The sequence below is a fragment of the Mustela lutreola genome, chromosome 12 (genome assembly GCF_030435805.1).
Source record: "Mustela lutreola isolate mMusLut2 chromosome 12, mMusLut2.pri, whole genome shotgun sequence".
In the NCBI taxonomy this organism is placed as follows: domain Eukaryota; kingdom Metazoa; phylum Chordata; class Mammalia; order Carnivora; family Mustelidae; genus Mustela; species Mustela lutreola.
In genome coordinates, this window is record NC_081301.1 from 21,675,233 (window position 1) to 21,685,703 (window position 10,471).

At 42.2% G+C, this 10,471-nt stretch overlaps 1 protein-coding gene across 1 annotated transcript; it reads left to right on the top strand.

Moving 5' to 3' along the window:
• Nucleotides 1-1,815: 1,815 nt before the first annotated feature.
• Nucleotides 1,816-2,772, top strand: LOC131812227 (olfactory receptor 2K2). Its single transcript, XM_059141421.1, has one exon. It carries the CDS (start codon nt 1,822-1,824, stop codon nt 2,770-2,772), a length of 951 nt encoding a protein of 316 aa, XP_058997404.1. The 5' UTR covers nt 1,816-1,821.
• Nucleotides 2,773-10,471: the final 7,699 nt, after the last annotated feature.

The window sequence follows — 10,471 nt, forward strand, 5'->3', positions numbered from 1 at the left end:
GGATCATGACCTGAGCTGAAGGCGGATATTTAATGATTGAGCCACCCAGGCACCCCTAAAATAATCTCTTATAATAACAAAATAAAATTTTTGTACAGAATTTCCTAAATATAAAATCTGGCAGAGAAATCCCTAAGAAATAACCTGTTAACTAAGAAATGAGTAAGAACACCCTACTGTACTGATGTAAGAAAAATGGAGCTCTTGGGAGGAGAAGCAGAGACTCTGCGGGCTCAAGGACCGCAAAGGAAAGTCCTGCTGATAGGCATTCCCTAGAATACCAACAGCGTCCTGGGCGGGAGCTGATAAGGTCTGGACCTACCATGCAAGCTGCTGGGGGGCTGGCGAGCAAAACAGGATACAGCGGAAGGGCTTGCCAGTAGGCTGGGAATGAGATACAGTGAGGGAGAGGTCACGGAGAATAATGTGATATAACGAAAACCGTTGGATAAATGCTATGCTCCTGCTCTAGGAGCATGATAGAAGTTATTGCTCCCAACATGATTATACCATCACCCTGTGTACCAGTTTTTGAAATAATGGGGGAACTGGGAGGCAAATGATAACTCTGGCTCCCGCGGAGAAACCGAGAAGGAACACCAGGAGCACCGTGATGAGAAAGTGAAGAGGGAAACATTGTAAGTAAATCGAGAAAGTGAAGAGGGAAACATTGTAGGTAAACGGGATCAGGGAGGAATCTGCCTGTGAGAGAAAGAGCAAAGGTAGGATGTGCCCAGGGAACAGGACGACAGCGGGGAAAGTTTCAGCATGAGGATATCTGAAAATAGAAAGGAAAGGACTACTAGGGAAAGGGGAATGATTGAAGGTGAAGAGTCAGTGCAGAAGCGAGGCACGCATTTGTTTTCTTTCTGTTCACACGGAATGTAAGAAAACCAAACCATTCAGCGTCCTGTTTATAATGAGATGATCTGTAATCTTCTTTTCCAGGAGATTTTAAGATAGCTTAAAAAGGGAGTTTCATTTCTGCATCTTTGAGATCTTCGTGGGTTTTAATGTAGAAGGAGGCTATTGCCTGCGAGTCCTATTCAGCACGACTTACGTACTCACGAAGGTACGGGTCTCAACCCTGAATGGGACCGTGCCATGGACGTGTCGGTGTTTGAGTAAGGAGGCTTATTTCGTGTGACTTGTAAACTGGCTTTTCAATATCATCAGAAAGGGTCCCTACAATGCTTTAAACAATGTCATCATTTCTGAGATAAGTGTGTGGACCTCCAAGCTACTCACTGGGAAGGAAAGAGTATATTTAGACCAAGAGTTTCGTAGTCTCAGAACAAATTCATTGATTTGTTTCAGTGTCCCTCCTCTTCTTCCACTGACGATCATCACTATTTATTTATTTATTTATTACAAACCTGCTTTCTTTACTTCCCTTATCTGGCTTAATTTTCTAATCTGTGTTCAGTTTATTCAGTGTACATTCCTGTTTTTTTGTTGCACAGTACTTTCACGTCTTTGCTGGAAAACTACCGCATGCTAAGCATAGGAGAGCAGGCTGAGATCCAGGTATAAAATGTGTTTATTCTTGTTTTCAAGTTGATTCTTTTCTAAATTTTGCTGTGGAAGAATCAACTTTTTATGTAGATCAAACCTGTTCTCTCTCTCTCACACACACACACACCGCTTTTAGGTCAATAGGTAAGTGCTGTGATTTCTTGTGGTAAAATTGTATTTATGATAGTGAAAATAAGTTTGAAAGTGTTTTCCTAATGAAACGAACTTGACACTTGATACGTCTCTTTGTGTCTCAGATGAAGTGGAGAGAGTACTATTAGAATAATACAGGTGCAAAAAAAGGAAATGCAAGGAGAAAACCTCACCGTTTGGAGCTTTTTTTTCCTGGAGGGTTTTTCTAGATACCCAACGTTAGAGATTGCCCTCTTCGTCTTCAGCCTTGTGATGTTCCTGATAACCCTCTTGGGCAACAGCACTCTGATCTTGATCACTGTCCTAGATGCACGCCTCCAAAGCCCCATGTACTTGTTCCTTGGAAATCTCTCTTTCATGGATATTTGTTACACATCTGCTTCCATTCCCACTTTGCTGGTGAACGTGCTATCATCCCAGAAAACCATTATGTTTTCTGGGTGTGCCGTACAGATGTATCTGTCCCTTGCCATGGGCTCCACAGAGTGCGTGCTCCTGGCCGTGATGGCGTACGACCGCTACCTGGCCATTTGCAACCCCCTGAGGTACCCTATCCTCATGAACAGGCGGGTCTGTGTGCAGATGGCTGCTGCCTCCTGGGTGACGGGTTGTCTGACCGCCCTGCTGGAAACCAGTTTCGCCCTGCGGGTACCCCTCTGCGGGAATCTCATTGATCACTTCACGTGTGAGATCCTGGCCGTGCTGAAGTTAGCTTGTGTGGAGTCACTGCTCGTGGACATGGTCATGCTGGTGGTCAGTGTGCTCCTCCTGCCCATCCCGATGCTCTTAATTTGCATCTCTTATGTCTTCATCCTTTCCACCATCCTGAGAATCAGCTCAGCCGAGGGAAGAAGCAAAGCTTTTTCGACCTGTGGTGCGCACTTGACCGTGGTGATCTTGTATTATGGGGCTGCCCTCTCCATGTACCTAAAGCCTTCTTCCTCGAGCTCACAGGAAGTAGATAAGGTCATCTCACTGCTCTATGGAGTGCTGACCCCTATGCTGAACCCCATCATTTACAGCTTAAGAAACAAAGAAGTCAAAGCTGCCATGAGAAAAGTGCTGGGTCAGATACCATTGTTTCGAACACATGAAAGTCTCTGACTCAGGTGCGCTCCTGGCAGAATTCTCCAGAAATTCTGTTCACCCTTAGAATGCTCATGTCACCCCTAGCCCTATAATTTTACAGTTGGGACATATGTGCACACCGAAGACATTGGATAATAGTAGGTTCCAGTTGGCCTTTGGTAATATTTTCTGTCTGCTATATTTCATGGCTGGAGAAGCTTTGGTCTGTAACATCCTCCCACATTTGCCCCCCGAGCAGGTGTGGATGAATTCGGTCAGTGAATGTTGGTGCCAGAAGAAATTGGTGTATGTTCTCTCTGTAGATCTTTCTAGAATGAGGTGGGCATGTAACAATACAAAGAAACAAATAATAGAGATTGGCCTTGGTTATGCAAATGAGAAAATGGGAGAAAAATCAAAAGACTCACTCAATGTCACCCAGTTGCAGAGCTCAACCTGCAACCTTTTCCTCCTCTCGTCTCCACGGACCATATTCTGCTGCTTCTGTGGCTGCTCCCTCGTCACCCTTCCTCCTTCAGAACCCCAGGTGGAAGCTCCTGACTTTCTGACTAAAGCCCCCCAGTGCCTGTGTGACTGGCTCCCCTGCCGACCGCCTTCTCTAAGCTCAGTGGCTCTGGGGTGAGGTCCTGATAGTCTGCATTGAAACATAGATCCCTGAGAAATTCTGGGACAGATTTTGAGATGACCCTACTTTGGGAGACATTGTTTCTGGGAAGAACCTGCCATTCCATGTAAAAGTAGAATTTGTTCTCATTTTTCCCCATTGCCTTTTAATTGTGTGTTTCCTTCCATTGTTTGTGCCTCTGTGTGTGCCTTCTCACTGGCCTACTTCCACGTCCTGAATAGGGAAGTGGGGAGGGTTTTGAGTGGAGGGAGGTTAACCCACTTGACAAATTTCAACATACGAAAGACCGAAAAAGTTTAGTATTGGATGTTGAGTTCTGGATGATTTCACTCGTAGACTATTCCCTTAGATCTAAGGCTCTCATTGCATGTTCGGGGATATGTGACCCACATAAAATGACAGCTGACATTATCACCCAGCAAAATTCTGCTGATGCTGGGGCACCTGGGTGGTTCAGTGGGTTAAACATCTGATTCTTGATTTTGGCTCAGGTCATGATCTCAGGTTTGTAGGATTGAGCCCTCCGTCGCGTTCTGCGCTGGGTGTGGAGTCTGCTTAAGATTCTCTCTCTCCCTCTCTCCCTGCCCCTGCACCCCTTTCTAAAAAAAAAAGTTTCTGGTGATGCAGCAAGGTGAAAGATTTGATGCCAGATATTCCTGCCAAGAGATGTTTGATAGTGGAGGATGAAAGCAAGCCCTGAGTACATGGCTTTGGAGGTAATAGAGGTGAGTTGACCACAAGGTTTCATCCCAGATGTAATTATTTTTCCTGCTCAGATGCCTCAGCCTTCACAACCAGATACCACATTGGTTTCCTGGTAATTTCAGAGTCATCATGAAGGGGCATTCTGTTGGTGGCTTTTATTACAGTAGAGCTGGTTTTTGTGTTAGAGTAGAACTAAATATCTGCCTTCCGGAGTTCACTGCAATATCTGTGGTACCAGGTATAAACAGGAATAACAGCAGTTACAGACGTATCTGAAATCTTTACTCCAAAGAGTGAATTATGAGAACTTAAAGACACAGCCACTGGGCAAACTCTGTAATTAGTAATCAACTTTGATGCAAGAAACTGAGCAAATTGGCATGGAAACAAAAGTTTCAGAATGGGATGTGGATCAAAATGGGGCACTGAAACAGATTAGAAATGATCCAGATGTCAGAAAAGGACTCATGCTGGGACCAGGGCAGATCTCGGTGTAGCAGTTGTTAACTAAGAAGTTAGGAGTTGCAGTCATTATAGCCACATGGTATATAAAGTTGCAATGAAAAACAAGTGAACATAAATCTCAGTGTGTTTCATATATTATCGGCAACACTGAAGTTAATTATTGGTACATGGTGCGTTCTTTCATTTGGGTTCGATTCCATCTCAAGCAGTGCTGATTGCAGTCATAACTTTTAGAGCCTCAGGTAAGGGATCCCTTTCAGGTATTGCTACAAAGAGGAATATATTTGACAGAGAAGGTAAAATGACATCTGACAGCCAATTCCAAAACAATTACATAACTAGATCTGTGCTGTAGAAAAATCTGATCGTGTTACTTATCCTCTTAAATCCCTCAGTGGCTTTTATTACTCAAAAACTTGAAGTCCTTAAGATGACATTCAGGGATTTTCTTAATCCGATTACCTGCCATTTAGATCCTTTGCTCTTGGAACACACAACTCCTTCTAGTTTCATGGAAGCATTGTGCTCTGTCTTACTTCTTTTATTAGGAACATGTATCATAATTTGTAACTTGGTTATAGTTTGTGGATTTGCTTGTTTCATACAAACTGCACTAGTGTGGGGTTCATGGAGGCAAGGACTGTGTCAGTTTCCTTAAACATTGTATACCTAGGCATTAGCACAAGGTCTGGAACAGAGAAGACATTCAGTATAGACTTGTGAAGGACCACGTGCTCAGTGACCATCTGTTGAATAAAAATACGCATGCAGTAAACTTCTGATGACAACTCAATGAGGTCCTTGATCATTCCTGAAGATGTCAAAGGTGACCTCCACGTGTCAAAGAAGGCTGATGGTGGGGTTGTGTTTTAGACATGTTGACTTTGTGATGACTTTGAGATAGAGAAGCAGAAATATCAGGGTCAGTTGGATATGCAGGTTTTAGTTAATGAGAACGATCAGCCTGGGGATGGAAACTTGTGACATATTTGCACAGATGTAATGGAGTGATGAACATGGTTAGCATGAGGTTGGGGAGAAAGTATAGAGTGAGAAAATTGCTGAAGATGAAACTAGAGGAACATTAGTATTTAAAGCCCATCAAATAGGAAAAGCCAAAAAAGGGGCATTGAAAAGGAGCACACTTTATGTAGGAAGAGGGCAAAAACCAGCACACAGATTCCAGTTTTGATTGAGGTGAAGTAAGCACGCGCCATCCCGTTTCTCCCACTGAATGCAGTTAAAAACTCTAAGCAGCCCGAGCGGCCTGGGCTGATGAATGGTTAAAGAAGATGCAGTATATATGTAACAGAATATTACTCAGCCATAAAAAAGAATGAAATCTTGCCATTTGCCATGACCTGGATGGAGCTAGAGAGTATTATGCTAAGTGAAATAAGTCAGAGAAAGACAATTATATGATTTCACTCAGGTGAGATTTAAGAAACAAAACATACAAGCAAAGGAAAAAGAGGGAGTGAGAGAGAGAGGGAGACAAATCAAGAAACAGATTCTTAACTATGGAGAACAAACTGATCGTCACCAGTGGGGAGGCGGGCGGGCAGGGCGATGAGTGAAACAAGTGATGGGGATTGAGGAAGGCACTTGCCACGATGAGCACTGGTCCTTGTATGTATCCTTGTGTGTACAGAATTGTTGAATCACTATATTGTACTCCTACTAACTAATCTTACACTGTATGTTAACTATACTGATATTAAAAGAAAGTGAATGAATGAATGAATGAATGAATAAAAAAATACTCTAGACAGAATGTGTGGAGCATCTGTGTGAGGGCTCTGAGAAGTAAGAGAGCAAGCAGACCTGGAAGGAAACTACTTTGCAAGCTGCCAACAAACTCAGGGTGAATTTCTGTCTCTCCCCGTCCCAGTATCTCAGACTTCGACTGAAGGGAAGGCTGAAACCCAAACCCACACACTGGGTTCGGGCAGAAAGTGAGGATGCTCTCCAGAAGACATTCCCTTTGCTTTTTTGGTCTGGAAAGAGACATGGGGCTCGTGTGCAGCAGAAAGAGTGAGGTGCACCCCCCAGGCAGTGCTGCGGCGACAGCGGCAGGGTCCGCCAGCAGTGGTGGCGGGGCAGGCAGCTGAAATCCCTGGGAAAGAACCCTTCTTCCTGGCGGGAGGGACTGTGGTCCCAGGAGCGCGGGAGGAGTCCTCATTGCTTCCCTTCTCCCTCGATCTTCTCACTGTTGGTACTTGCAGCTTCCAGAACTGTAAAAAGTGAATTCCTGTTGTTTAGGTCACACAGTCTGTAGTATTGTGTCATGGCAGCTGAGGGGACTCATACATGGCCCCTTCCTCCGTCTCCAAAGCCAACAGACGACAAAAGCCACCAGTCTTTCTCACGTCGTACTACTATGACTCTGCTTCGGTCCTCACATCTTTCTCCCTCTTCTGTCTCCTTCTACTTTTAAGGACCCTTGTGATTACATTGGGCCAAGGCAGATAACCTCTCTCTTATAAGATCAGCTGATCAGCAACCTTAATTCCATCTGCAGCCTTGATCTTCTTTGCCATGTACATAAATAATACATTTTCTTTATCCTCGTATCCATAGGTGGACAAATTGGAAACCTGGGTTACTTCCACCTCTTGAAAATCATGAATAATGCTGCAGGGAACACGAGTGTGCAGATATGCCTCTGAGATCTTGCTTTCAGTTCTTTTGGGTATATAACCACAAGTGACATTGATGGATCAGATGATAATTCTATTTTTAATTTTTTTGAGGAACTTCCATACTATTTTCTATAATGGCTGCACTATTTTACACTCCCACCGGCAGTGTACACATTTCCAGTTTGCCCACATCTTTATTTATTATTTATTTATTTATTTATTTATTTGTAAGAGACAGAGGGAGAGAGAGCAAGCGGGCACAGGCAGACAAAGAGGCAGGCAGAGGCAGAGGGAGAAGCAGGCTCCCTGCCGAGCAAGGAGCCTGATGCGGGACTCGATCCCAGGACCCTGGGATCATGACCTGAGCCGAAGGCAGCTGCTTAACCCAACTGAGCCACCCAGGCATCCCAGTTTGCCCACATCTTTGTCAATACTTGTAATTTTGTGTGTTTTTTTTTCCTTAACCATTCTAATTGGTAGGAGGTAACATCTCCTTATGATTTTTACTTGCATTTCTCTAATGATTAATGATGCTGAGCATCTTTTCATATACCTTTTGGACATTTGTATGTCTATAGAACTGTTTACTCAAGTGTTTTGCCTATTTTATTTTATTGTCTTTATTATATCCTTAATTAAATGATAAGGTCTCTAACATGGTTGCTTGGCTCTCTTAAAACTCCTTTTTTCATTAGGCTTTATTTTGATTTTTTTAAAAGATTTTATCCATTGGGGCGCCTGGGTGGCTCAGTGGGTTGAGGCCTCTGCCTTCGGCTCGGGTCGTGATCCCAGGGTCCTGGGATTGAGCCCCGCATTGGGCTCTCTGCTCAGCAGGGAGTCTGCTTCTCTCTCTCTCTGCATGCCTCTCTGCCTACTTTTGATCTCTATCTGATAAATAAATAAAATCATAAAAAAAGATTTTATCCATTTATTTGACAGAGAGAGAGAAATCACATGTAGGCAGAGAGGCAGGCAGAGAGAGAGGGGGAAGCAGGCTCCCCGCTGAGCAGAGAGCCTGATGCAGGGCTTGATCCCGGGACCCTGAGATCATAACCTGAGCCGGAGGCAGAGGCTTAACCCCCTGAGACACCCAGGCACCCCTAGACTTTATTTTTTAGAGTAGTATTAGGTTCACAGCAGAATTGAGGCATAAGTACAGAGATTTTCCATACACTCCTTACCCCCATAGCCTCCATCAGTACCCCACTGTGGAGGGGTACATCTGTTATTCAATTGATGAACCTACCTTGACACATCACAACCACCCACAAACCATAGTTTGCCTTATGGGTTACTCATGGTGTGGTATATTCTGAGGGTTTGGACAAATATGTAGTGACCTGTAGCCATCATTATGGTATCATATAGAGTATGAGACTTAATGGCATTTTCAACTGAGTAAATTTCTTAAGCTTGAGAGTAATATTATCTTTGGATCCTTTTATGAGTACTTCAAACCACCTCCACCCCTCAATATTTCACTGTCGCTCATAAGTAGAGATTATTTCACTTTGAAGGCACTTCAAATTTCCCTTAGGAGAAACTTCCTGAGAAGAAAAGTTCTCTTACTAATAAGTCTCAGTTGAATTATCCCAAGTTTGCTCCTAACTTGCTGTGTCCCCCTGGGGCTGAGTCCCGGAGTGTCTTATTTAACTGTGTACACTATTGGGACACAAGTGCCCTTTGGGTTCTAAACGGTCATGAATCTCGGTAGAACACCGTTCCCCCCAGGGCAGGGAGAACTAATCTGTGACTTGTACCTGTGTAGTGGGAATAGAGCCATAATGAAGAAGTGAGGTTCTGCAGAGAAAGAAAAGCATTATGATTGTCTTGGTTAAGTAAGTGTTTTGTTTTGTTTTTGGTTGAGTAGGTTTTGTCAACAAAAGCATGCTCTTGCACTATTGAAGAGTTAAGTCAAGTAGCTGCTTCTCCCAGCTGAGAACTCCATAGGAAGATCTCAGTGAGGTGGTGGAGAATATGGAGTAAGAGAAATGGAGTGGTATGCATGCATCTTACTGGCCTTTGAGCAAAGAAGTATCTTCCTAGTGTAACTCTTTTCTTATCTCCTGTTTCTTTACCTCAAATGGGCCTCCAGATTAGGCAATACAACTTTCCCTACTTTTTCAAAAATTAAAACTTCCCTATATTTTTTTCCTCTTTTTTTAAAATAGTAAATAAGGCCTAGGGATTTAGTGGACAGTATAGTAGACATATACCCCAATATTACATTATAACTTGCTAAGAGACTAGAACTTAATTATTCCAACCATAGTATGTAATATGGTGGAGGTACTAATTATTACTACTGTGGTAATCACTACCGTATAAAAATCTGTCACTTTAACACGTTGTACATCTTAAATTTATACAACATTTTAAGTCAGTCATATTTCAATAGGAAGAAAAAAAAGCAATTTTTAGAAAATAAACCAAGATATATATATATATATATATATATATATATATATATATATATATATATCTTCTTTTTCCAGAAGAACAAAATTAGAGTCAACTTCTGCTGGCTTCTATAAAATGGGCCCACTGCTTGCTTGTAATATGTTTACTATCCAATAATTAATATTTAACCAACAATCAATTTTATTATATTACTTATTAATTATGTTGATTATTTTATAATCAATATAGTAATTATTTTAGAATTAATTTACTAATAATTAATGATTTTTTCTAATATTTAACTCTAAGTCCCATCACTGAAAACAATTTTATAGAATAACCCTGAAGGCAGAGCCATGATGTCACCAATTAAAAAGGTATTAAATTGCATTGTATAATGTGAAGAATAGCTAAATCATTGGCGAGGAAGACAAATTGTCATTTACCTGACTTCTGTGTTAGAACTGAATTCAATTTACCATTTCTAATATTGAGAGAACTTATTAGAGCACAAAACATTGATGGCAGAGACCAAAATCTTTTTTTCCACCAGAGTTAGCACGTCAAACATGAATACCCTCTGTAAAATTCCCAACCTTTTTAGTCTTAGAAAAACAAAAAGCCACCAACTAGAGTATGAAATTCCTAAGTTCCATTGTAACCATTAGTCTCAGCCTCCCCCATCAACATTTATCCCAACTGTATCCAATCCTCATTCGTTTCTCCATTCACCCCTGTCTTTCAAATCCTCCCAGAGTTCAAAAAAGATAGTCTTCTCCCTAATTAACAGCTCACAAAACTCTCCCAAATTGCCCACTTTCTTTCCTCCTACAGTTTGATTCTATTTGTTTGGGTATACTTACATATTATATTGTAA